The sequence below is a fragment of the Ictalurus furcatus genome, chromosome 4 (assembly GCF_023375685.1).
Source record: "Ictalurus furcatus strain D&B chromosome 4, Billie_1.0, whole genome shotgun sequence".
In the NCBI taxonomy this organism is placed as follows: Eukaryota; Metazoa; Chordata; class Actinopteri; order Siluriformes; family Ictaluridae; genus Ictalurus; species Ictalurus furcatus.
In genome coordinates, this window is record NC_071258.1 from 32,012,853 (window position 1) to 32,037,826 (window position 24,974).

At 40.0% G+C, this 24,974-nt stretch overlaps 1 protein-coding gene across 1 annotated transcript; it reads left to right on the top strand.

Moving 5' to 3' along the window:
• The first annotated feature begins 252 nt into the window (after window positions 1–252).
• On the top strand, window positions 253–24,974 carry LOC128607021 (semaphorin-7A-like). The gene is made up of 14 exons (XM_053623635.1): window positions 253–471; window positions 3,285–3,433; window positions 3,893–3,937; window positions 4,922–5,020; window positions 5,213–5,288; window positions 6,921–7,028; window positions 7,952–8,097; window positions 8,654–8,832; window positions 10,649–10,757; window positions 10,842–11,037; window positions 18,960–19,075; window positions 19,511–19,656; window positions 22,398–22,444; window positions 23,955–24,974. Exons 1-14 carry the CDS (start codon window positions 357–359, stop codon window positions 24,308–24,310), a joined length of 1,887 nt encoding a protein of 628 aa, XP_053479610.1. The 5' UTR covers window positions 253–356; the 3' UTR covers window positions 24,311–24,974.

The window sequence follows — 24,974 nt, forward strand, 5'->3', positions numbered from 1 at the left end:
CACACACACACCCTCTCCCCTAGAGCTTTATTTAACGTCACAACTGACACAACAAATGCGAAGAATAGGTAGATTTTTTAAAATAGATTTTTGAAATAATAATAATAATGATGATGATGATGATGATGATGATTGTTATTATTATTATTATTATTATTATTATTATTATTATTATTATTATTATTATATGCCAAATAGTTCAGATGTTTATTCATAAATTAATCAGTAAAAGGAGTTATTACAGCTCTTTAGACAGGCTCAAAGAGTCGGCTCAAAGAGTCGACTCGTTTCATAGGCATCGAATTTGCTGAAGTATAAATGAGTCCGCATGGGGCGTTTCGCCGCAGTTTAGACTGATGATGGCCCCCAGAGGAGTACACACACTGCTTTTAGCTTTACTCTGGACTACATTTTCCAGCTCCACACTCGGGATTCATCTGCATAAGGCGAGGATCCGAGTGAAGAGTGAAAGTAAGAGACATGACTCTAACTCCATCTGTCTATTTACTATCTCTCATTAATCTAACACCATATTACTTCCTACAATCTTTTTATTCTTAATGTCTTTACTGGTTTCAGTCTGGATCAGTGCTCTGTTATCAGACAGTGTGTAGCTTTGTAGGTGAGATGTGTCAGTTCAGGAGTGTTCTGTATGACTGGATACATTTTGTCTAAATACAAACCTTCAGGTGCACATAGACTACACTGTCAAGTGCAGCTTTTTGAACATGAGATATTTTAGTTTTGTATTTCTTTATTTATTTTAGTTCTGTAGATTAGTTTTGGAACTTCTCTAAATATCTGTTGAGTTTGATTTAAGAGGGTAGCGTCGCTGCCTTCAAGCTCCAGGGTCCCGGGTTCCATCCTGGTGTCCGCTGATTGTCTGTGAGAAGTATAGCATGTTCTCCCTGTGTCCGTGTGGGTTCCCTCGGGGTCCAAATATTTGGCTAAAATAACACACGCACACACACACACACACACACACATGGCTTCCTGTCCAGGATCTATTATTGGCTCACACCTAATTTTCCTGGGTTGGGCTCTGGATCCACTGTGACCCTGCCATGTAATTCCCTCTTTTTCTTTTGATTCTAGTCATGTATTCATGTAATTTATTCATTTGTAGTCATGTCTTTGCCCCTGCCCTGACACTAGTTTATTGCCCTATTGTATGTTGATTGTTCTAACCTATTTAGTATATTTCTGGTCAGTTTGTCTATTTACGCCCTCCTTTTTCTTTGTCTTGTTGCAAGGTTTTATCTTGTTTTTCTGCTGATTACTGTAACTTTTTGAACATGCCATATTTTATTTATTCATTTATTTATTTATTTTTTAGTTCTGTAGATTAGTTTTGGAACTTCTCTAAATATCTGTTGAGTTTGATTTAAGAGGGTAGCGTCGCTGCCTTCAAGCTCCAGGGTCCCGGGTTCCATCCCGGTGTCCGCTGATTGTCTGTGACAAGCTTTTGCATGTTCTCCCCGTGTCCGTGTGGGTTCCCTCGGGGTTCTCCAGTTTCCTCACACCATACACACACCTGGCTTCCTGTCCAGGTTGTGTTATCGACTCCCACCCCGTGTTTCTGGGATCCACTGGGATTCTGGTCTGGATAAAGCACTGAAAATGACTGAGAAGTGTATAAGTGAAACAGTGAAAACAAATCTAGATCAAATTGGATTAGGACATTTGTAATTAGGCACTCCGAGTACAAATATATATTTGAGTACTAATTGACACTAGCGCATTTATACACTGTTCATACATAAGCGTAACTGATTTACGCTCCAAGTGCATCATGTAAAGCTGGATTTTTGGTGCAACACTTTAATATTAATATTAAAATGGATATTTTTCTGATCCGACTGCCCTCCTATTCTTTTTTGTTTTGTCTGGCACTAGTATTACACTACAGCGCTGTTGAATTTTCCATTCTGATTGGTCAGAAGATGGTCATTAATTTTCTCAGACAATAGTTGCAGCTTAATTAACACAATGGTTGTTGTAATACGTTATAGTTTCTGTAGTAACAGACCATCCACAGGGGGTTGTATGATGAACAGTCCACATGAATAGATTTGATATGGTGAAGTTTCCTGTGGTGAAGTTTTTTATTATTATTATTATTATTATTATTCATGGAAGGAGTGTCCAGTGTCAAAGCTAAAGCTGTAATATTAAGTTTTCCACCAGTTTTCAGGTCAGCGGTTTACGCTTTGTGGTTTCTTTGTAACATGACCAACTGTTTTTATGTTTTTTTTTTTTAAATTAACGTTGATGGAGAATAAAAAGAGAGGCTGGTGATGGAATGACCGTTAGCTGCTTTAACATAAGCAATAACTGGAACTAACTCTTTTTTCCTGGACATCCCTTAACATTAAATGTAATTAGTGTTATATAAGAAATGATAACTTGGTATGATATAGAAGGAATAAAACAGTAAATTTTTAAAACAATATTCTTTGGGGTGGTAAGAGTAATTCCGCTTCATTACCGGTCGCATCACACCACCGCTTCGTTGGTTGTTTTTGCATAACTTTGCAACCTGACATGTTTTATTCCTTACATAATATATAACAAATACTCAGCTGTTTGGAAGCCATTCAACACTTCTGCCTTGTGTCAGTGAACAGATCTGGCCTGTTGTGTCTCTGATTAACAGCTGCCGAAGAGAATTTACTGCGATTACCAAGCGGGGTTGTTTCTATGGGGAAAGGAATTCATGTTATTCTGAAATGCAGCGTGTTCAGTGCAGCTGAAGAAATGTGAACTGCTGTGTCTTGAATTTCACTGAGGGACAAAAGTTGCAATTCAATACCGTACGAAGTATAAATTTAGTAGAGAAACATGATGTGCTAGAAATAAAGTGCAAGGTACTGCAGGGAATGAACTGAAGCTCAAATCTAAACATCATGTGGATCAATGCAAATATATGTTCACTGTGTGGGGTTCTGTGACCTTTGAACCCCGTGATGGACTGACATCCCTGTTTCAGACTTGCATTCAGTTTTTCCAAGATGGATCCACTTTGACCCTGACCAGGATAAAGCGCTTACTGAAGATAAGAACTAACGAACGCATCCGATTTTGTGTTTTCCACTGGAATCGTTTCATGGTGGCATGAATTTCCCTTCCCATAGACCTTTGCTCTGACCTTTGCTCCAAAAACATGAAAGAATCAAATCACATGCAGCAGAGAAACAGTTCTCTTATTCATATAAAGTTACATGAATAACACGATCTGTCGCTCTCTCTCTCTCTCTCTCTCTCTCTCTCTCTCTCTCTCTCAGATGCAGAATTTCTCAGTTTTAATACATCAAGTGGACACATGATTGATAACCTGAAGCTGATCCGTGATCCCCACAGTGTAAACATCTATGCAGGAAGTCCTCAGGGCCTGTACATGTTAAATCCAGGAGAACATCCAGCAGTGAAGCAGGTAAACTGTAATCCCAGCATCTCTTTCCATATCTCACTTGATATCATGCAACATATACTATCATACTCTATATTATCATAAACATAATAATAGTAATAATAATAAGAAGAAGAAGAATAGATGCATTAAAAATGCTACACAATCTGAGGTAGACCAGGATTTTGAAAAAAGGACAGAAGGACAGCGTTTGTACAGATTTCCTCATAAGCAGCGTAGACTCCTGACCTGCCTGAGGAAAGTTCCAGAAACCCTTTGAGCTTCATTTTAACTTACTCTAGCTGTTGTGTTTCTTCGTGTTTAGATATTATGATAGTAGTGAAGCTACACAGGAAACCAGCAGCACCCTTAGAGATAAAAAAAGACTATCTCTAGAACCTCTTGACTTACAGAATGATGAACTGTCTTACTACAGCTTTATTTACTGATGATATTAACTCAAGTGTTTTACTTTGTGGACAGGTGCATGTGCCAATATTTGAACGGGAATGCAAGAGCAATCCTACTGTAAGTTCCACACATACTATATGATGATTTATGCTTGTGAAATGCACTGCTCATTAGATTTTAATTTTACTTTAATGCCGTAAAGTGTGTAAACGGGTCATAGTGTAGTTTTGTTCCTGTTCCAAACACACCCAAGTTATTTTCTGTAATGTAATACAATGTAAATACACGAATAATGATTATAATTCTACAATACGTACTGCCTGGGGCAAAGCACAGTTACGCGTACCGCTCCGAAGTAACAAAAGTAACACAACACTGGAGACTCCTTCCAACAATCAATCCATGTATCATTGAGTAGATGTTTTCTTTATTAAATAACAACAATATATTTATAACCCGTTCGTGTGGTTGTTACTATAGAAATTATAAAAATGATAGTGTTAATTAGATTGAGGGCTGTGATCTAAATATGCAGCTGGAACTGTTCTCAGAGCTGCTGTTTATATATCTTTATCTATAACTGTTGTTCTCTACAGTATATGTTATAGAATTGATCATGTCTTGTTGAACAACAGATGGATGATTATTATATAAAGAGCTGGTTAGCTTATTTATAAAAAGAAGAAAGAAAAAAGAAGTCTTAAACCCATCTGAAATCTGCATACTTGTTGCAAATATGACTCGTAGACGTATTTTTTTGCATACGTGTTGACTTTGGTGTTGGGAGTGGTTCTGTTTTGCTTGGTCTAAACTATTGAGCAAGCTTTTCTTAAACAAACTCCTCCGTTTCCTAGCAGGTGGTCCTCAGTGCGCACTGTACCAGGTTACGCTATGTGTAGACAGAAACATTTACGCTTTTGATCAGAGATAGAACACTTTGATTATAAACCGTGACGGGACGGTCTTCCTCTGTGAAAATGACGGACATCCGGTCTCAATTATACAGTCTTTAGTTCTCAGGCTTTGGGTGTGTTGGGAGTCAAAAGAGAACAAAATAAGTTATTATTTGTCAGTTGTGGAAATGTCTGTATTGATTTTCAGGATTGTGAATACAAAATCACTCTGCTGAAAGAGGGGAGGAATGGAAATCCACTGTTCATGTGTGGATCCAGAAAAGGGAATACAAAGTGCTGTGATGTGGTATGTTTATGGGGTTTTTTTTGCTTCAAATGCTCTTCAAACACAAGTCTGCCGTGTGGATGTGATTATGCACTTGTATGCCGGTCCTTACACTTGGCAGGACTTACTGCATGTAATTTCATTTTAAACATGACAGGAAACGTATTGGATTGTGAATAATATTCTAAAAGCTGTCTTTATATTTCATGCCAGAGCTCAGAGAACATTCCCGTGAACTGCTCCATACTGATGCATCCAACACAAATCGATGACCCGTCTTTGCACGTTGGTAAGAACGCGTTCAGACCTGCGTTTCTTCACAGATCAAGCTGCTAATACTTCTTTCATTCACTCTTGGGAGACAAAGTATCACTGTAACCTACTGTATTGAATACCAAACGTACAGTCTAGATCAGAATTATTGGCACCCTTGGTATCGTAGTCCCCTGACCTAAATCCATGTCCATGTGGAGAGATTCTGTATTGAGGAATGCTCTCAGATTCCTTGCGCATACCTTACAGAAGAAGACTCCGTGCAGAGCAAATGAGCCTGCTATCGGACTTGTACCGATACCGGTGTAGCTACTGATGCATCCCTAACTATGATGAGTTCGTTGAAAAACAAGTATTTTCAATTATCAATCTATGCTAATTAACCACATTTTGTACTCAGGGTGCCATTAATAATGGAGCTCACTTTATATTCTGCACTAGTTTCAGAGTACACTTCAGTGTATCCAAACATGAGCTGTTGACAGTTAGAATAGATGCCCAGTTCACACAGTCACACAGTTTCTGTTTCGATTAGGCAGTAAACAATTTTTGGAAGCTAATCTGAAACTTTCTGAAGAATTGTAGAGGTGAATTGCAGGAAAAGGAAGTGCAGGGAGGAAAGAGAGGCATTTAGCAAAGAACTAAAGCACATTCACTAAAGATGCCAAAGCTAATACAGTGACCAGCATCTTGTGAGAGTTTGAGAGAAAGGTTTAAGGCGATGTGCATGTTATCTGAGCAGTTTCTTTATTGGAATTAATGTTTAACGCACAGGCCAGATGTCATTTGCATTTGTGTGGGAACAGATTAGTTATAGATTAGTAACTGACGTTATTTTCATAGCGCTGTTTGCGTAAGCTTTCATCACAGTTTATTCTCGCAGTCTTGTAGCAGTAACAGTTCTGCTGGAAGCACGGAATGGGATCGTGCTGCCCGAGAAGGATGTATGCAGCAGTCCTTCATATTTGTCCAGAAGACAAAATATCTGTCATTAGGCTGCTTTAAAGTGCACCTATTATGGCTTTTCAAATATTACCTGTCATGTAGTGTGTTATATATTATTATAATAGGTGTGCTTTAACATTTTTTTTTTTATTCAGCCACCTACACATGCTTTAACAGCTGCAAGGCCATTGGAATACATCCACTTTTTAAAAAGTGCTGTTGCTGAAGTTTTGTCGGCCACAGCGAAGCCTCAAAAGTTAAAAAAAAAAGTGATAAGAACTTTTTTTTTTTCCATCTCCCAACCAATCAGGTCACACAGAGGACAAGTGAAACAGAATAAACATTTATGGTGTTTAACAGAGGACCTTATCCAGAGTGACTTATGTTTATCTATCTGAGAGTTGAGGGTTAAGGACTTTGCTTGGCCGTGCTGGGGTTTGAACTCACAACCTTCCACTCAGTAGTTCAACCTCTTAACCACTGAACTTTCACTGCCCATGTCGGAATGTGCTGGTGAAAAAAACTAGCCTCGTTAGTGAGCAAATATAATCTGCTCGTATGATACAATTTGCAACAAACAACTACAATGTTATCAAAAACAATTCTTTGCCAATATTTTGTCTAAGCAAAACGAACCCAGCTGGTGAATTCTGAATGTGTATCATACCCCGTGCCTGATGTGTGTTTGTTGTGTGTATCCCAGGTGACTCGCTATATTACACAGTCTCGAGTGGGAAGAGTGAACAAACTAGCGAAGGCCTTTACAGATGGACCGCTGACGGAATCACCTGGACACAGTCGAGACAAACCGGTGAGAGAGACATGCTGCATCCAGCTGCTGAATCACAGTCCAGATATCGTAGTGGTTAAGTAAGCAGTGGTCAAACAGAGTATTGGCATCGATAAACATTGAAACACAAGCGAAATCCAAAGAATAGTCAAACACAGAGTAGCAAAATGGAAAAGGAACAGAAATAGCAATCAGGCAGCTCAAAATAGCAACAGCAGAAATAGCAGTCAGGGAAAAGACCGCTCAGAACTGTTATAATTACAATAAAGGGCAAGACTTCACAATTAGTAACATGAACCATGTACTTATATAGTGAGCAAACCAGGAAGTAGACAGCAAACAGGACCTCAGTTTTTTGTGATAGTTGCGCCCGACAATGCTTGATTTAGCTGTGGATTTTTTTCAAAATTTTCGGTGCAATTTATGGAGTTTTTTGTGCTTTTTTTGGAAAACTACTTGAATTGGCGAAATTGCAGTTGATAGAATTCTTTCACAGTGATGTTTGTTGGCAAATAAGACCTTTTAGCTGTACCCATGTTTGACGCACGTGAATCGAAGGGAGCTTTGGCTGAACGCACACTGTGATGACGTCGCATGACGCTTCTTGGCCCAAATCTGCGGAAAATCTGCAGTAATTTTGAAAAACCGCAAGCTCCTGTGAATATTGTGGAGATTTTTTTTTATTTGAGTTGTGCTAGTTTCTTCGATCGCAAAATCGCAAAATACTAGAGTGACTGGGAAATGGGAAGATGGCTAGACTTCTGGGGACACTGACCTCTACTAGCAGGGAGAGGCACTGTCCTGGGGTATTGTGACAAGATTATACTAATGGGTAGTCTTTATCCACTAAATCTAAAATTATGCAAGCTGGTCATTCTAGCAGTGTGGCTAAACTTAACTTTTCAAATATCTAAGCCTGATCACTTGTTTTTCTCTGGTTTCAGAGCAGAGGAATGTAAAAATTTTAGCAAATGAAGGCAATGGGTCACTGGATGGAAAAGTGTACTCCTTCTTCATCGAGCAGAACCAGAACCAGGATCTGGACTCGGACATGACCCTCTGGATACCGCGAGTTTCTCAGATCTGCATGGTAATGCCACTCAATAATGCCACTCAATAATGCCACTCAATAGCTGCAGTCACAGTAACACTCCTACTTTTCCAACCATACTGTGACGTTTCAAAATAACATTCTTTCCCCAAAACTTGTTTGTGTAATTTGTAACATGAAGAAATAGTGTTGTTCTTCTTATTGTTTTTTTTTTTTTTTCCCCCGAAGAACATTTACTAATCAGTGTCATCTGCACTTTCTGTAGTTAGGGAAGGAATTTCTAAATGACAGTAATAAGGAACAAATGACGATGGAGAAATTTCAGTTCTTGTGACACATCAGTTCTTCTCTTTTCATTTTCATGACATTAAACACAATGGTTTTACAAGCAGGCTCCTACACCCAGCACGGTGGCTCTGAAAGAGCGCAAAAAAGACAGTACAGTACTCCCAATTCAGCTCATAATTTAACCTGAGGTTGTTTATATTATTTTTAACGAGCTGAATCAGCACAGCTCAAGGCCATAGGAATGCAGAGGACACCTTAGAGAACCTCTGCCCAGACTAAACTGACCATTTCCTCCTTCTGTACTCAGGCGGATCGGGGTGGCAGTAAATCAGTTCTGCAGTACCGCTGGACATCCATGTTGACCGCACGCCTGTTTTGCGGCGATGAGAAGAAGCGGATCTCGTATACCGAGCTGCTGGACGTTGCTGTGCTGGAAGCTACAGACTGGAAAAACACCGCAATTTACGCCCTCTTCAAAAATGCCTAGTAAGATGATGCATTGTAGCGAGCACCTGACCAGGTGTTCAGCGTTATTTGTTTCATGTATATCTGCAGTATACTTCCTGATGAGGACAGTCTGTCTGCACACTGCCCTGGGAAGATGTGAACTCAATGACATGGCCATTATATGTGGTGCTGAATGTTCACCTGATATGATAAATACTGATCCAGCAGCTGCTATCACTCACAGGGTTCACTGTGTTTATTACACCAAAACAGTACGGCCATATTCCTGTGGCAGATTAACATAAGCTACAAAATATCTTGAAAACATGAAAAAAGTAACCTGTTTGCTTAGCATTAACTTAGCATTACCTTGAAGCTAGCTAGTATGAGAGCATAGCTAGCTAGCTAATTGGGGGGGGGCTGGAATGAAATAAATCTGAATAGCATTACATATTTGGTTACATAAAGAGAGTGTCATTTGAGTAGCTAAACATAACCAGTTAAATAGCTAGCTAGTTTCCTAGTTACCTGCTATCGCTCTATAAAATAAATATAATAAGAAATAAGGTATTAAATATGAGTTAAATGAGGTAGTTAAACACTACTTAGTTAACAAGCTTAGCTAGCTCAACATATGACTTAAAAATCCTCTCAGGTTAGCGTTATGTATATCACTTAGCAATCCTCTTTAAAGCCTTTTGATTTAGCTCGTAATAAGTAGCTAGGTAGCGCTAGCAGTGAACATCTAATACCATTTATATCCTCAGAGATGGTAGAATATTAGTGCTGTTTGCGCTCTGCTGTCTTACAGCTTTCGACGAGGTCTAAATTGCAGAATTTTTGTCGTTGTAAATGAGATTTTGTGAGCAAAAGATGACATTACCAGTTCCTCTCGGGTCATCTCCTGATAGCTATGTATAGCTAGTGTTAGCACTTATGAATATCACTCGTCAAACGCCTGTTGAGTTAGCTCATGGTAGCTAGCTAGTTACTGTTAGCTGTGAGCTAATAAGGCAGCTATAGCTAGTGTTATGATAACTCATGACGACTCCGCTATAGCTAGTTGCATGTTAGCTGACGTTAGCTGGTTTTCGCTAGCGTTAAGTTGTCTCGTGTTACCTAGCTAGCATTATCCATTAACACTTATGGATACAATTAAAAAATCCTCACAGAAATCCTGCCACGTTAGCTTATGTACACTAATAATATTGGTGAAAATTCCTGCGCATATATAGACAATGATTAATGTTCAAGATGGAGGACAGACCTTACAGATTTTGATATGTTTTGTAAATGTGTAATATTGATTGATTGATTGATTGATTGATTGTTTGCTCAAACCAAACCCTACACTACCAGTTTCAGTCAGTGACAGACAGATGATAAATAGTTATAAACTTTGGCAAAGTTACACACTATGCACACATTGAATTATGAATAGACATGTCATGTGTAGGAGTTGAGTCAACAGCACACAGTGTCTGGTTTATTTTTTACCACAGTGTCTGGTTTATTTTTTACATCAGTTATTCAAGCTACTCCAGCTATTATTCCATGACATGCTTTGTGATGACGCTAATAATTAACCGCTAGTAATTTCTGTATGAGGAATTGGTCAGAAGTGTCTTATTTGGGTTTAGTGCTAATTCGGGCATATTTCCATTTACTACTCATGTGGAAGTTAAAAGTGCTTTCTGATGTCAGGAACCTTGTGTTTCCGTCAGCTGTTTCTGTTCCCTTAGACACTCACAGTCTGTAGTCTTCATTTAATGGAGGTCGAAACACCGTGTGTGTTTGTGTGTGTTTGTGTGAAGGCTATAAAGCTGACCTTTGTGCCTCTGTTTCTCTCCCATAGCGACTTGAGAGCCGTGTGTGTTTACAAAATGTCCGACATCATTCGGGTCTTCACGAGCAACACATTCAAAGATGAATCTGAGAGGTTTTCTTCACCACGTCCTGGAGAGGTACACTACCATTCAGTAAAACAGAAATAAACCACAACTTTATCTCTCCGCCCTTCTTAAATTAGTTATAACTGTGTTTTACAGTGTGTAGAAGACAGTCGTACGTTATCACCAAGTTTTCTGAAGTTTATGACACGTCGTCCGGAGTTGAAGCAGTGGATTAAGCCTGCACGGGACCCTCTGTTGTTCGACCACCATCACTACACACTCCTGCAGGTGGACAGAGTGAAGAGCAAGAGATCAGAAAACAGTCATCATAATGTCCTCCTCATGAGTCTAGGTGAGCAGTTTTCTGTTTACCAGTAAAGCAGTAGTCTTACAGAAACATGACTGTAAACAAGAAATGTACGACTCACGTAATATGAGTCGATACAATCTAAGAACAGAGGTAGATTAGGCTTCTGCAGAAGAAGAGCATTATGGGACACTGGTGTAAGAAAGGATTAAGAACCAAAGAGTGAGTGACTTTAACTAAGGTTTCAGAATGTTAAGATAACTTAGTTAAGTGCATTAAGTTTCAGACTTAACACTGCAGGACCAACTGACTGGCATTTCTTATGCCAAGTGGACAATACAGTACTTTTACAAGCTCAGAATTGCCGTGCTGCTCACACGACACGCTTTATCACTTGTGATCTGTTCTAAGCTGTCCTGTCTGGCTCAGCTATATTAAAGCTCTCCTATTAGTCTACTAGTCAAAGGTGCCTAAGCTGCATTAACATCTGATATCACTGGTATCTACTTAACAAAATATAGCCAGCTGATTGGTGTGAAATCAATTAGGGTGCATCCAAAAATCACAATTCAAATGTATACTGGAGGTCAGACAAGGTGACACACAGATAACCTATCATACAGTACGAAAAACAGGTACAGATGATTACTCACTGTTTGTGGCTGTGGGTTCCCGGCCCACTTGATTCCACATGCCGAAGTGTCCTTGGGCAAGGCGCTGAACCCCGAGTTGCCCCTGATGGCAAGTTAGCCCTTGCATGGTAGCTCTGTTACCATTGGTGTGTGAGTGTGTGTGTGAATGGGTGAATGAAAATCAGTGTAAAGCGCTTTGTAGAACCGCTAAGGTCAAGGTTGGTCAATTTATCTCTAATGAGCAAGCCAGAATCGAAGGTGGCAAGGAAAAACTCCCTCAGACGACATGAGGAGGAAACCTTAAGAGGAACCAAAACGGAAATCGTGTTCACCTGGGTGACACCAGATTATAAATCATTAACCTTCTATAACTGTATACTATCCATCCATCCATCTTCTATACCGCTTATCCTTCAGGGTCGCGGGGAACCTGGAGCCTATCTCAGGAGACATGGGGCACAAGGCGGGGTACACCCTGGACGGCGTGCCAATCCATCAGAAGGGAACCGTATACTATATAGTCAAAAATGACAACTGTGTAAACAAACTTATGAGTAAGAGTATTAGTAGGAGCTCATAAGTAAGAGTAAGAAACGTATGAGTAAGAGCATCAGTTTCTGAATTCATTATAGTTATAACGTAAAGTCGATTGTATCAAACTGACGTTCTTATCTGCCTGATGATGGAGACTTGGGGGCGAATTGTTCTTAGCAATTGCAGTACTGACTAATAGTACCATTTCGGTTCTGACTGAGAGGCTGCAAATGTTTTGGAATGCCTATAGGACTGTTCATACTAGTATCCTGAATTCGTTAAGTGTCAATTTTAGCCTCTTACTCATCTTGTGTGTTGATAGAGGGCAGTATGTCTTAGGGTAGCGTTGTTTTTTTTACACCATAAATCAGGCATGGGCTGACTTTTAAAACAGAGGTTCAGCAAATATTTACATACAAAAACACGTTTCCTTCTTCACAAAAAGAGGAAGAGGATGTTCTGAGTTACACACGTCCCATAATTCAAATAGAGTTCTGAGAAAAGTAGTGGCGTGGCAACTTCTTCTTTCAATTCCGTTCTCTGCGCCTTTTATCACATTTAGCGTCCGGGGGAAATGTAGGTTATCTGTTGATACGGACGATACACTGATACAGACAGTGCATGACACAAATATCATGCGGAAAACTTTAACCCTTTCCTCCAGAAGTTATTTAAACACATTATATATGTATAACAAAAAAATTAATTTATTTTCCCTATATTCTTTAACTAAAAAAAAAAAACTCAAACTGTATGAATTTACTTAGCTGAACAAAATGATATTTGCGCCACTACTGTAACAGTACTTTAGTCTACAAACATCGTCACCTCGGCGTTAAATCTTCATTTTCTTTTCCGGCTGTCTCTCGCGTGTCCTTCCCTCCAAGTCCGCTTCACCTCTCCTCCCAATCCTTTCGCAACTCCCCAAAAAAGGTGATCTCTGATTGGCTACGAGTGTAATTAACCAGGAAACATATTGGCTTAGACTGCTCCACTGAAAACAAATTACAACTCGCCCTAAAACAAAGGATTATGTGAAATGTAGTTTTCCATTGAATTGACCCAAATATGTAGCAAGCACGCCATTTATTCAGATGCATTTTTTGGAGGTATCTACAATTGTAAAACTGTTCTATACGGTGTGTTTGGGTCTACACAAAGATTAAAGTCCTTTCGCTTGCATATTATTCTGCAGAATAGGGTTAGGGTTAGGGTCTGTGTATACCACATTTGGTTTGAGGCAGAAATATGTAACTGATCTGCCGGAAACCTGCTGTGGAGACCTTCACACCCGCCATGCTCTATTTTAGTTCTGTGCCTTTTACAGAGCAAATGTCACAATCTATAAATGGAAATTAAAACTCAGACTCGAAAGATTTTTTTCCTATGAAGTGTGATTTTCATTGCTCCTGATGTTTCAAACAATCATTCATTCAGAATCAGTAATCCAAGTGAATTTATCGTCATTTCAGCCATATACTGCTGGTACAGTACACTCAGCGATGCAGCGGCTCACAGTGCTCGCGATTGTACCTCTGTAGAATGTAGTGAGGGTGGGGAGGGGGAGATGGCCTTTTCTCAGCCTTCGCAGAAAGTCGAGACTCTGCTGGACTGTCTTGCCTATGGACCTGGAGACCGTCAGAGGAACACTGGGTGTGAGATTGGAAAACACCCAGAATTGGACACCACACACGGTCACACACTCACTAGGAGCAATGTAGTGTAGGCAGTTCACCAACTGGGATGTTCTTGGGAGGAAACAGGAGATCCTAGAGGAAACCCATGCATCCCTCACATGCAGTGTTCCTCTGCATTACCCACCACCCTGACCAGTGTAAGGCAATTACTGAAAGTGGTTTCTTTTGTACAAGTTATTTTAGTATACTTTTAGAATAGTTTCAGAAACCTTTTCTTGTCAATAAGTCAGTACCATCAAGGGTACATTCTTTGTAATGTGTATTTTTTCATGGGAAAGGAAAAGTTTAGTACAATTCAATTCAATTTTATTTGAATTGAAGCGCTTTTTACAATGGACATTGTCTCAAAGCAGCTTTACAGAAACATATAAACACAGGATAGAGATTTTAAGCGTGTGAATTTATCCCTATTGAGCGAGCCAGTGGTGACGGTGGCGAGGAAAAACTCCCTTAGATGATATGAGGAAGAAACCTTGAGAGGAACCAGACTCAGAAGAGAACCCGTCCTCTTCTGGGTAATGACGGATAGTGTGAACGTAAAGGGAAGTTCGTTATGTTTTTTATATAAAGTCTGTTTGTTGGACTAGTCCACTGTTCACTAAAGGAGACCCGAGTGTAAAACTGCATGTGGTAATTGCAGTCCCAAGGCCATCGCGGCAACCGTAGTCCCAGCAACCACAGCGAGAACGTCCATGTGGAATTGAGGTCCAAAACCATTTCCGTGGTACTTCAAGCAGCACCATCCTCACAATCTCCAGGCTGCACTTCTTGGAGTCATCCGCAGTGGCAGAATGTAGCCTCCAGTTGATGAGAGCTCCATCCAGAGGTAGGGCATCAGGATGGATCGGGCAGGTCCGGAGAGCAGAAAGGGTCAGGATCACTGGCGTCTCCATAAAATCATGTGTGGCTCGACACACGTACTCGAAAAGTGTGCCTTTCATTAGCCTTCAGACTAATATTCTTTAATGTACCTTAACTTCCTGTAAAGATTTTTTTAGGTAGAATATACACACTAAAGATACAAAAGACGTTCCCTTCATGGTACCAACTGTTGAACTGTGAAGTCATTTTCGGTTTTCTTCTTCACAAAGATGCAAGCAGGCACAAAACTCGGAGAAGAGGAACAGTTCTATCGAAACTACATGTACGAATTCAGGTGTTATCCTGTCAGTGTTCAGTTCTCAGCTCACCTCCCTAAATACAGAAGCCCGTGCTTCAAAACATCACACATACAGAAGCCCATTATTAGAATATTTTACCCCAGCTGCTCCTCCAAGGTCAACCAACAGATAAACCTGTCTCCTAGGCCTTCGAAAAAAAACATTCTTGTTCACAATAGCTGCTCTGTGACCAAGTTTTCATTATCACATGAACCTTGAGAAGTGATTATCATGCTCCAGCCGGTCCATACAGGATTTCACAGCAATGTTTTTTGTGATTGTTGCGACCAGGAATGCTTGATTGAGCTGTGGATTTTTTTTCTCTCCAAAATTTGCGCTGCAATTTGCGCCTTTTTTTGTGCGTTTCTGCAGAAAACTACTTGAACTGGTGAACTTTCAACCGCACAAAAATTGCCTTTCGCGGTGATATTTTGTCGGTAAATACTGTACTCATGTTCGATGCGCATAAACCGAAGAGGGCTTTGGCTGAATGCGCGTTGTGATGACGTCACACAAAACGTCCGGGCCGAAATCTGCGGAAAATCTGCGGAAAATCTGCGGTCATTTCGAAAAAATGGGCCAGCTCCTGAGAAACTGGCGGAGTTTCGTTGATTTCGCGTTTATTTCTGCAATCACGAAATTGCAAAAACCTGGAGGGACTGTCCAGTAAGTCTGAAAATGACATATCATACCGTACCATGCTGTTAATATGAACAGTAAGAAGAGCTATAATGAAAAGCCATAGCTATTCTTCACCAACCCAGCTACAAAATAAAGGTACTTTTAGTTTGCAAGGTAATATTTGCGAAAGAATGCAGTTTATACAGCGCTGACAGCGGCCAGCAGTTTGTTTATTACATTTCAACCCTACAGCACATTAGATCAGTTTTATCCAGTCACGCACTGTGAGGCCCCAGTAACTAACTAGCATATTTCATTATTAAAAACACAGCTATGAGAAGCGCAAGGCGATCTTTGCATGTTCTCTCTTCATTTTAACAGTCAAATGAAGCAATGTTGATGCCTCCGGACTTAGTCGTTTTCTCCAAAAGAACAGTTTTGCATCTTCGAAATTTGAATATTTCAAAATTCGATATACAGACTGGCTCACCGCAAGAACCCTCCAAGCACCGCTCTTCGGCCTCACGCAAACTATTGGCTTGTGTTTGTTTTTTACTGGATGAAAACTTCGTGTTTAGTTCATTTTTCTCGTCCTCGTTCATTACACATCCCAGCATTCTTAGATCCAGTTGTTAAGCATACGTTTGTCGTTGTGCCACACAAATGCCGCCGACGCTAATACTGACGCCATCGCCCAGTGAATCTGCTGTGCCGTCAGACCTTTTCCTTTACAGACCAGCAGTATGAAAGATCATGGATTTGCGTTATAGACTGTATGACTCGACTAATTTCCAAGATATCGTGTTATATGTCATTGAACAAGCTTTGCTAGTTAATTACTTTGTTATGAAATTTCTAAGGAATAAAATGCTTAAAGCCTGGGGTGGAAAACGCAAAGATACAGCTTTACCCCTGACTGTTACAGAGCACTGACACTGGAGACTCCTTCCATAAATGTTAAACACCTCCTTACAGAAAACCCCACATATACTGTTACGAACGGACTCTAAACGGAAGCAATTGCAGATGAAAGTCTTTATTTACACACCAGAGCTCAACAAACAGAAATCGCGGTCTAAACTGGAAGGGATATACTCGAGGTCTTAAACATGAAACTAGATTTAAAGCATGGAACAAACACATGACACGAAGACACTACCGCTTAGCATCACGGTAGTTAGCACTAACATAACCGTAGACTTGTTTATCATTTAACTAGAACTAAGGCATGAAACACGAAACTTGATCGAGACATGGAAACGCTACCGCTTAACACAATTACACATTTACACATTTAACTAGAACCGAGGCATGAAACATGAAACCAGAGCAGGGCATGGAAACGCTACCGCGTAGCACCATTACCCATTTACCCATTTAATACTGCGTGAAGTGCGCAGCAACGCGAGGGGTTTAAATAACAGATGTCATTTACCTTAAACACCGACAGCTGGTAACAGTCAATACACACCCTCGAAAAACAACCAATGACTAAACAAGGAGAAGACAAAACAGAAACAAACGCACATGTCCGTTGTAAACAAAGTCTCCATAGTTCATACGTAACTCGCGAGCATGTGCTCGCTCTGGTTCGTGCACGCGTGCACCCTCCGGCTCTCCGTGCACATCGCCGCCGCAGCGCCATCTGCCGGCAAGATCGTGACATATACATATCCAATTATACGTTTTTCTTTGTTCAATAACAAAGAAATGCTTGTTAAGAACACTTGATCTGCCATAAACGCATAATAGATCATGGATACCGAATACATTAATATAAATCTGTGATTCCATCAGAGCTCCTGTTACGAAAAATAAATGAACATTTTCTGACCAATCAGAGTAGAGAAATTCCCTTCCCATCTGGTATAGTATTATTTCAGAAACAGTACTGTTTATGGATTTATGGACACCGAACGTCTTCGGTTCTTTCGTTTACGAGGCAATCGAAGCTTGTTGATGTCTCTACAGGTCCATTTTTAATGTTCCTTATCATGCAATCAATGAACCATGAGTGGTACTCCAGTGGTTTCCTAATTAATGAGAGATGAAGATAAATACTAAAGCATGCCTTTCAAGGAATATGATTCCTGCCTAGTGTAGTCGAATGGAGTTATGTAAGAAATGTGTAAGGTAAAGAGAAGAGACCATTAGTGTTCTTTATCCAGATGAAACCTTTAACACACCCATGGTTGGTTAGACATGTATCACCTGGTTCTCTAGTCTGGTTTCGGGAGACCCCCCAAAGAGGGGAGTTTTAGTTTTTTTTCCCCCTCTGCCTCTTCTCAAACCTCTGATTGAATAATAAAATACCACTTTATGACTAGATGTAAATCATCAGAATTTCCAAAGACGGGGGAATACAAAACACATGTAGGCGTAGAGTACCTGTGTGGGTAAAAAAGTACTTTCTACAGGGTGGTGTGATGTGGCCCACTGGAGTTTCTGTTACATTTCCAATGACAACGTTCAGAAGTGTTTCATTCCTCTTGTGTCAGTGCTAACGAGTTTTTATCCATTAGACTGACACTGAAATAATATTTTCCATTCATAGTAATGTAATGTAGTGACGTTAGTGACATCATGAAACATTAGTTCCTGTTCTCACTTACATAACTGTAAAAACCATTGTTCACTCACCAGCTTCTCTTCTCTCTCTCTCTGTTGAAGACGGCTTCACGATGGGCGATATGGGCAGCTGATTTACTTTATCATTACTTTATTTAAACGTAAATCTTTGCTTCTTTTTTTTTTTTTTTTGCATTTTCCACCCCGCATTTTCGTCCTTTCCTTTTGAAAATATGATATTTATTTTTGATTCCATTGTACGAATAAAAATGTCTATCGTGACACATATCGTGTATTTATCGTGTCAGTTGTGCTGAGGGTTTGCTAATAAATCACCAATATGGCTGACTACAGATTCAGAGATTTTTGATCGGCGTTTATAAAAAAAAATAAAAAAAAATAATAATAATAAAAAGGAAGCATTTCTCGTGGAAGAAGAGAGAAAATTAAACAGATTTCTTTTTAATAATCTGTTACATTTTACAGTTCAAAGTGTATTATGATATTATTATACTGCAGAGTCATAATGTCCAGCCCTATAATAAAATAACAGTACTAACATGTCATAGTATGTCATAATATATATATATATATATATATATATATAATATTATATATATTATATATATATATATATATATATATATATATATATATATATAATATTATATATAATAATATATATAATACATATATAATAATAATATATATATATATATATATATATATTTGTTTGGTTTGTTTTCTCTCCTTAGACAATGGCAAGGTCCATAAAGTCCTGGAGCAGGATGGTGACCCCTTCATCATCGCCGAGTACGAGCCCTTTAAAACCAGGACACACATCTCCAGCATGCTGCTCGACAGTACAACAGTAAGTGACTCTGTTATTAACCTGACCGAGAAACATCTCTCAGCACTACAGGAACTATGAAACGATAAACTCTCACTCTGGCATTTTATGTACAGTAGATCGTCAAGAGTGATTTAGACATCTCATACACCTTTTGACTTTGGTAGGTCGTACAGTATCATAGCCAATAGGAATGTCTTATTCAGAAGCCATAGACTAGGCTAGACGAGCCAAGACTCGGCTTCATCGATAATGCAGCACATTATTTCATTAAAGACGAAACGTGTTCGACGAAATGAAAACTCTCTTTAGGGATTTATTCGAAATTATTTTGAAATAGATTGCATGTATTTCAAGCGTTCGATCTTTCCCTACTGCAAGGCGGGCGGAGTATTCCTGTTAAAGCAGAACTGTTTCTTCAGCTGTGTCTGCGGTATGTTTTTGTTCATCCTGCAGAAAAAGCTGTACGTGAGCTCCAACAGCGAGGTGATCCGGATCGACCTGCAGGACTGCAGCGTGTACGGGAAACACTGCGAGACCTGTGTGATGGCCCGAGACCCGTACTGCAGCTGGTCCTTGGCGATATGTTCAGCTCAACTTGGGTACGTGCTGAAACTCACATAATTCATTTCTTCACGCTCTGGAAATTTGATTTCAAGGCTAAAATGTAGATTACACTAAGCAAATAGAAGCAACACAGTGCAGGAAGCATGCAGCATTGTGGGGTCTAGTCTTCAGGGATTTGTGTGAGCCCACTGCATACCATTTGCAGTGCAGTGCTGTGCATCTCGTGGTTCGTCTTCCTGTTTCACAAGAGAATATTGCACTGATGCAGGTGTGAACTCGAGGCGACAGAGCAGAACAAGTTGACCTCATTGTTTACTCTTCTTTACTCTTCGTTTGCTCTGTGCTCTTGTGCAACCTGATGTCGTGCAAAAATATGCAAGAATTCCAACCAACGAGAGCGATTTCATTGCATGTCATTTAAATAAAGTCAAAAGAGACGCTATAAACTAACCTTAACTTTGTTCACGGAACGTCCTGAGGATGCTTCGCAGGCTTGAGGAGGTTTGGGTTTAAATTGCAAGACTTGCGTTAACCACACGCAGACCAGTGCTGGTTAAACAACTAGATGTAGATGCTACTTCGCAGAAATACCACAAACATCACTCAGACACTCATGATGATACAGTCGTGTCCTTCTCAGAAAACTCCTCCTTCAGCGAAGAATAAGTTTATATGATAATAAAAAGTTCATATGTGTGAAAATGACCGTCCCAGTACATCTCGTAATTTCCCTTTAAGCATAAACGCCTGCTTTCTGATGTGGTCTGATGTTGGTCTTCTGGTCCACAATGTGCTTTCCAACTACAAAATACAGGTCATTTTTGGAGGACTTCATTTCTTTCCTGTCAGTGTAAAGTAGGAGGGGCTAATCTCGGGTAAAGTTTGAGGAAGCTTCACAAGGTTGATGGGGCTCATAGGTCCACTATAGCTTTTATCAAATGCATTCAATCAGCATGTTAAACATGCGTAAACGTCTTTTCAAGTTGAAAAAAAATGGAAGATAACCTAATGATGAAAGATAATCTAATGAAAGAAAGATAACCCAGTCAGTGAAAGGTAACCTCCATCCATCCATTTTCTATACCGCTTATAATACAGGGTCACGGGGAACTTGGAGCATGGGATATAAGGTGGGGTACACCCCAGACCATCGCAGGGCACACTCACACACACACTCACACACCCATTCATACACTACGGACACTTTGGAAACGCCAATCAGCCTACCATGCATGTCTTTGGACCGGGGGAGGAAACCGGAGGAACATGGAAACTTCGTACACACAGGGCAGAGGCGGGTATCGAATCCCCAACCCTGGAGGTGTGAGGCGACCGTGCGCCCGGAAGGATAACATAACGAGATTAAAAAAAATTTAATGAATTATTAAAAGATTACCTAGCGAGTGAAAGATAACACGGCCAGCGAATAACTCTGTAAACAGTTTAACCTCACGCTTTCGGTGTTTCATAGATCACCGTGTTCCCTGGGTCCTTCTTTTATTCATACATCAGCACTGATTTATTTCATACGTTGGAGATTAAATGTCACATTCATTTGAAAAGAATAAATACATTTAATCCTCTATATAAAGTTATGTTGGGAAAGAATGGCATGAAAGATTAGTGGGAGATGTAGTAATGGTGGTACAAACGTATTCATTATTGCTTTGCTTTCGCATCGGAGTGAAATGCAACACCTTTTGCACTCTGTGCAGAATTCACACTTACACACACACTTACTTAGTCGTTATGTCCCATGACACTCTCACACACACACACACACACAGACACTTGCAACCCACCCATGCTCCTAAATGTAATGGGCTCAGGCTATATTTACTTATAAGACCTGCCCACATATATACGCATACCTGTGTTCATGTGCTTAATTCTGTCTAAACTAGATGTGGTTTGTGGTTATACTAGAATAACTCAGAGTATCACTTCAACGGCGTTACTGTCACCAACCCCAAGGCTGATTATTTTACACAAACTTATTGATACAAGAATGACACATCATACTTTTTTTTATCCATTTCCAGTTACACTTAAAGATGTGTTATGTCCATGAAACGAGTTCCTGTCCTCGCTTACGTCATAGCAGTCGTTCCCTCACCAGCCTCTCTTTTCTCTCTCTCTTAATAAGACACACACAAATAAATAAATGCAGCTTGTCAAGTTACAGAGAAACCGCAAAGTGCAAAAACTCCTGGAAATGTTACTGACTGTTCCAAAGTACTGACACTGGAGACTCCTTCCATGGCCTTCAATAAATGTCCCCTTAGAGAAAACTTCATACCAACGATTATGCATGCAAATAACACGTTTTTTTTTTTTTAAATCTGTTTATTAGCAGTCTTAGATTACCTCCGTCATGCAAGTGTCTCTGAACGAGCCGTTACTATGGAAACAGTAACGTATTACAACGAGCGCGTAAATATAAACCTGAGATTTGCCTCGTAGCCTGAACTGCTGTTCCTTCTGACCAATCAGATTTGAGAATTCAACAGCGCTGTGCTGTAATAATAATAATAATGATGATAATAATAATAATAATAATAATAATAATAATAATAAAATCCTGAAACTGACCCTATACAGTTTTGAGTTGTGTCGTGAAAAATGAAGAGAGATTGTAGAAGGTTTGAGAAATCTAATCTTCATCATTGATGATGGAGGATTCATACTTTCGGGTCCTGTTCTACACGCTGAAATGTTTCCCGTCATCTACAGTCAGAACTTTCCTGAACTAATTATTTGTGATCTTATTCCATAGATCCTTTCAAGATGTGACCCATGGAAATCACTCTGTATGTGAAAATGGTAGGTCTCTATGTGTGTGTGTGTGTGTGTGTGTGTGTGTGTGTGTGTGGCTTCATGCTTACCTCATGAAATAAACGGACGTTCTGTACCTACTTTACAAAAATTGTGCTCACAGCAGAAGTGATGCATAAAATTGCACAATTAAAACGTAGCAACAAGCCCAGAATCGCCCCTGGTGATAGATATGAGTGTTCAAGCCGAGTCTGAAAACACCCTGAAACACTCTTATGTGCCTTTAATGAATGTATTTGAATAAAAACTGGAATTAGAGATGCAGCTTAAATGCAAAATATCATTTGGCATCTCTGAGAATTCAGCACAGGTTTTTATTTATTTATTTATTTCAGCGCATTCACCTATTTAGACATGAGGGCAGTGGTGGACTAGCGGTTGAGGCTCTGGGTTATTGATCAGAAGGTCGGTGGTTCTAGCCCCAGCGCTGCCAAGCTGCCACTGTTGGGCCCTTGAGCAAGGCCCTTAACCCTCTCTGCTCCAGGGAGCGCTGTATCATCTCTGACCCCAACTTCCTGACAGGCTGGAGTATGCGAAGAAAACAATTTCACTGTGCTCTACTGTATAAGTGACCAATAAAGACTCATTGTATTCATCAGTCAATCCCAGGTCTAATCTATAGGCTTTTGGATCAGACCGCTTAGTCCATACCTAACACAAACAGACTCTATGGGGATGTACTATAACCATACTAGAGCTTAGCATATACGCAGTGTATCTCTTTCTACATTAATGGCTATGTGGTTTTTTTCTGTGGTTTTTTTTTTTTTTAACCAGTGAAGGTTTCGTGATAAAGCAGGCTCACACAGTCCTTACCACTGGCGTTGTTGATGTGCTGTGCAAACGACTTCAACAAATATCATGTGCCTCGTGTCAATAAAGCCTAGAGTCAACAAAGCCTAGAGTCAATAAAATGTGATTAATACGCTGTCTTTTTATTTTCAAGTCTTACTTAAAAACAAAACGCCATAATGAGCCGTGTAGCCATGAGCTGTCAACTGAAACGAATATGAAATAATGTTCACGCTTAGTCATTTTAGTCGTCAAGCATGGCAATCTATATATATCAATAAAGGTGTGTTGCAAATAAAAATGCGTGCACACCATGGTGAACTTGTTTCCCACACCAAGACTGAGGAAAAGAGGAAAGTTTGTCACCGTGTTGCGACGCTGAAATTTTTGGGATGTAGTTGGGATGGAAATTTTGCCAAGACCTGACAATCCCGGTCCTGTCATAAGGGTTGTATTATATTAACCTCGAGTGTATTGGAGGAGACTAGACGGTCAGGTCATGTGACGGATTGATCATGTGATGACCGACATCAGATTGTTTTGGTCCTACACTCGGTCATATGACGTCTCAGTCGTATCTATGGAGGAACTTAATATATCATTTTACTCTATGGTTGCAGTTATTGTCATTTTAGCTTAGACTTGTCTCTAATATTGACCTTTGTGCTCATTTCTAACTCGTGACCTCCAACTGTTATCTTTGCAGATGTCCCCAAAATCAGTGAGTCTCGGACAAATAGCAAGAGAGACCTTCCTAGCAGCGTCCCTCGAGACTCTAAGTTCTACCTTAGTTGTCCCATGGAATCCCAGCATGCATCATATGTTTGGGACCACCAGGGCAGGAGAAGGGAGTGTGTCTCAACTGAACAGGACTGCCTTTTGATGATCGACAGCATGAGCGAAAAGGACGAGGGCGTTTATGAATGCGTCTCCTCAGAGAACGGCTACGACAGGACGATCGTCCGTCAGGAGCTGCTGATGAACTCCGCCTCGGAGACCAGAACGACTCGCGTCACGTCAGCGTTAGCGTGCCTTCTGTTCCTGATCTCTGTGATCTGCTAGCGCTGTCTGGATGTTGAATTCACGTCGTGCCTTTCTCAGAACGAAGGTTGATATCGATAGTGATAGAACAAAGCAAATACTGGTTAGATGTTGATATGAGGGAATTAAACCAGTGCTCACGGACCCGCTAATAGATGACGCAGACACCGCCTCGACTTTTGTAGCGAACTGAACCCTTTCTCAAAGTTTTCTAAATGCAATAACACACACACACAAACCATGAATAGTAATGTTACAACAGAAGAGACACAATAAGACAAGAACACACCCACCGCTGTTCATCTTCCTGTGTTCACCGGAGTTACCGACGTTTCATCACCCATATCCTACATCATCCTGCCTTTGTTGAACTCAAGTTTATCGAGCACAGAGACTGACGAGCATCCACGAGTTTCCACATTTTACCCAACCACAAAGTGTGAAACCATGTTTACTGTGACAGACGTGTTTTACACAACCATGCTTAAGATGCACAGAGCAACATACTGTAGTGTTGTAAGTTACTCCGAAGTATTAAGAGCATTTGCACTTTTTTCTCCACCCGTGGGTCACGTAATTTATTACCTTCTTCTTGTTCCTGTCGTATATTAACTTCCCGCTTTTGGTTTGCATGTATAGAATAGAATTTATATTAAGACCAATTAAAATCACTATTTTACTAAGA

Bases quoted from the DNA above. Each gene is read 5' to 3' on its own strand.
- LOC128607021 (XM_053623635.1), top strand. From the start codon at position 357: ATGATGGCCCCCAGAGGAGTACACACACTGCTTTTAGCTTTACTCTGG. The intron at 5,289-6,920 runs GTAAGAACGCGT...TGTGTATCCCAG, and splicing joins TGACCCGTCTTTGCACGTTG to GTGACTCGCTATATTACACA. The intron at 19,076-19,510 runs GTAAGTGACTCT...TTCATCCTGCAG, and splicing joins TGCTGCTCGACAGTACAACA to AAAAAGCTGTACGTGAGCTC.